Here is a 2552-nt window from a genome sequence, read left to right as displayed (position 1 = left end):
CCCTCTTGTTCCTTACCCCCCCCCCCCAGTGAGACAACAATTGCACACTCAGTTATTTGGCTGGTTCTGTTCCAGTTTAAGCCTGTTACTCCGACTTATAGTGGAGATAGGAAACATAAATAGGACTGGTCATGTTTACTTCTGAGTAAAAGCCCCAGGGAACAGTAGAAGTTACTTCCCGGAGGAAAAAGTGCATGTAGCCCAGCATTTGTTTCAGTTGCAAGAAGATTCAATCTAAACGGCCGAAAGAAATCCCAAATGAAACCCTTCCTAAATAATAAACGTAAAGCTATATTGCAGCGTTTCTTTTAAAAAAAAAAACACCGATTTTTTTCTGAAGCACCAAAAAAAGCCGAATTATGACGTTTGAATAAACCCTCCTGCCTCTTTTAATTGCATCCCCCCCACCCTCCCTTTTACAATTGCGATCCCTCCGTTTATCGCCGCCTGTGCATCTCTCCGTCTCGATAAAACTCCCGCACGCCGTATCACTTCTTTTTTTTTAATAAAGCTCTTTGTTGTAGAAATAATACATCATGAATGGCCCTTTAAAAAAAAAGGGGGGGGGAAGGGCGAGGAAATACGGGGGCTGGCTTCGCAGAAGCGCGTGGGTGGAGGAAAAACTCCATTCTGGCACCCAAAGCCCCGCCCACTATTGCTTGATCGCTGGCGGGGCGGGCGAAGGCGGGGGGGGGGGGAGGCGAGGCGAAGCATCCGGTCTCCTTCCACGTGGGGGAGAGCCGCGAAGCGACAGCCATTGGTCGGCCGCGCTGGCGTCTCTGCGGGAGGAGAGCTCCGATTGGCTGCGGCGGGGCTGGCCGAGAGAGAAAAAAAAAGGAGTAAAAGAATGAATGGGGAGGGGGAGAGTAATTCCGCCCATTTAGAACGTTGATACATTCTAACTTTTTTCTTCCTCCTCCCCCCCCTCCTCTTTCATCTCCCCCTCCTTCGCTGTGTCTTCCCGGCACTGGTTACTTTCACACCAGACTCCGGGAGCGGCAGCAGCAGCAGCGGCGGCGGGAGCCGGCTGCTTCGCTGCTCGGTGTGCGCGCGTTTGGCCACGGGTTCGAGCCCAGGTGGGGGAAGCCAGCTGTACAGCCCGCGCGCCTCTCCTTTGGTTTTTTTTTTTTCTTCCTCCTTTCTTGGGTTTTTCAGATTTTTTTAAATTTATTTTTAAGCTTCCCTGCTGCATTTCCGTAAGAAGGCAGAGGTAGTATTATTTGGGGGGTGGGTGTGGGATGGAATGTAATGTGTGTGTGTGTGTGTCGGGGATCTGAAGAAGAACAATATCCTTTCCCCACCCCCCCATCCCTTAAGGACGCGTGTAATCCGCGGGAATAGTGGGGGGGGGGTTGAAATAAGTGAGTTGCGGGTAGCTTTCTGGCGGAAGGGGGTCGTGAAAGGACAAAAGACGCCCCTTCCCCCCTCTCCGCGGTCTCTGCGCACGGGTGGCTGGCGGAGCAGAACTTTTCTTGAAAAGATCCGGAGACGTTTAGTTGGACTTGAATTTGCGCCCGGCCGAGGGAAGTGGCGGCGGGGTGGGGTGGGTGGGGGTGGGGGTGGGGGGGAGAAGAGGAGACGGAGTCGCTCCAGGGTCGTGTAAACGCGGCGGGTGGGGAAAAAAAAGGCGCTCCTTTGTCTGCGGGGCAGCCTGCCTCCCAGCTTCTTCTCGGCCTCATCTCGGCCTCCTCCCCCCTTTCCACCCCAGGTGAATCGAATGGACCACCAACCCACCCCCAGGAGCTGCAGCCGGGGGCCCCCAGCCTGCGACACCGTCCAGAGTGACCCTCCTATGAATGTTTTCATTCACACGACCACCGGGGCCCGGTATGAGCTCTCTGTCCCCGTGGAAGAGACGGTGGAAGGTCTGAAGAGGAGGCTGTCTCAGAAGCTTAAAGTCCCCAAGGAACGGCTGGCTCTCTTGCATAAAGAAAGGTATTCACTCTTGTGCGAATGTGGATGTGTCTCTCTCCTCCTCTGGGTGTATGTCGAATCTTTCGTCCGTTTCCTACCCCCCCCCCCCCGTTTCGAAATAAAGACTTTGGGTGGGGGGGGATGCAGAAGGTAGTGGGAAGTTAGAATTGAACCCATTTGTTTCTTTTTTTTTTTTGAATTGGGAGAGAGACCTTTAATGAAAAGCAGTTCTAGCTGCTTTGAAACCCCTCTGGGGAAGGTCTCCTCCGAGTTCAGATAAGGCAAATTCGGGATTTTTCTGGGTGTTAAAAGATTTCTTTGGGCTGCCTGCAGCCGCCTTCCTCAGGAGTGAGAAAACTTCCCGAAGTGTATGGAGAAAAGTAGAAAGTGTAGAATTCTAGGCAACTGCCTTGAACTTTTCTTGTGTGTATTGTGTGTGGATGCCTGCAGAAATCTTGGTGCCTGCCTGTAATTATATACCGGTCTTTTTTTAAAAAAAGGAATATTGCAAATGTGCTGATTGTGGAATACTGTTTAGATAAGAATCCATGCATCTCTTCATAGTCTGTATGTATATGTATGTATATATATATATATATATATATATATATATATATATATATATATATATATATATA

At 50.6% G+C, this 2552-nt stretch overlaps 1 protein-coding gene across 1 annotated transcript in view; it reads left to right on the top strand.

The window, feature by feature from the left end:
• Positions 1 to 1717: 1717 nt before the first annotated feature.
• MIDN (midnolin) overlaps positions 1718 to 2552 on the top strand; it is a 30421-nt gene continuing 29586 nt past the window's right edge. Inside the window, exon 1 of the mRNA XM_015810711.1 lies at positions 1718 to 1935. Coding sequence (XP_015666197.1) covers positions 1718 to 1935 — 218 coding nt within the window. The remainder of the gene's footprint in view (positions 1936 to 2552) is intronic.

This window comes from Protobothrops mucrosquamatus, unplaced genomic scaffold, assembly GCF_001527695.2.
Source record: "Protobothrops mucrosquamatus isolate PMUCROS unplaced genomic scaffold, P.Mucros_1.0 scaffold14, whole genome shotgun sequence".
Classification (NCBI taxonomy): domain Eukaryota; kingdom Metazoa; phylum Chordata; class Lepidosauria; order Squamata; family Viperidae; genus Protobothrops; species Protobothrops mucrosquamatus.
The sequence above is the reverse complement of the archived record's forward strand: the minus strand, read 5'-3'. Positions and strand labels throughout refer to the sequence as shown.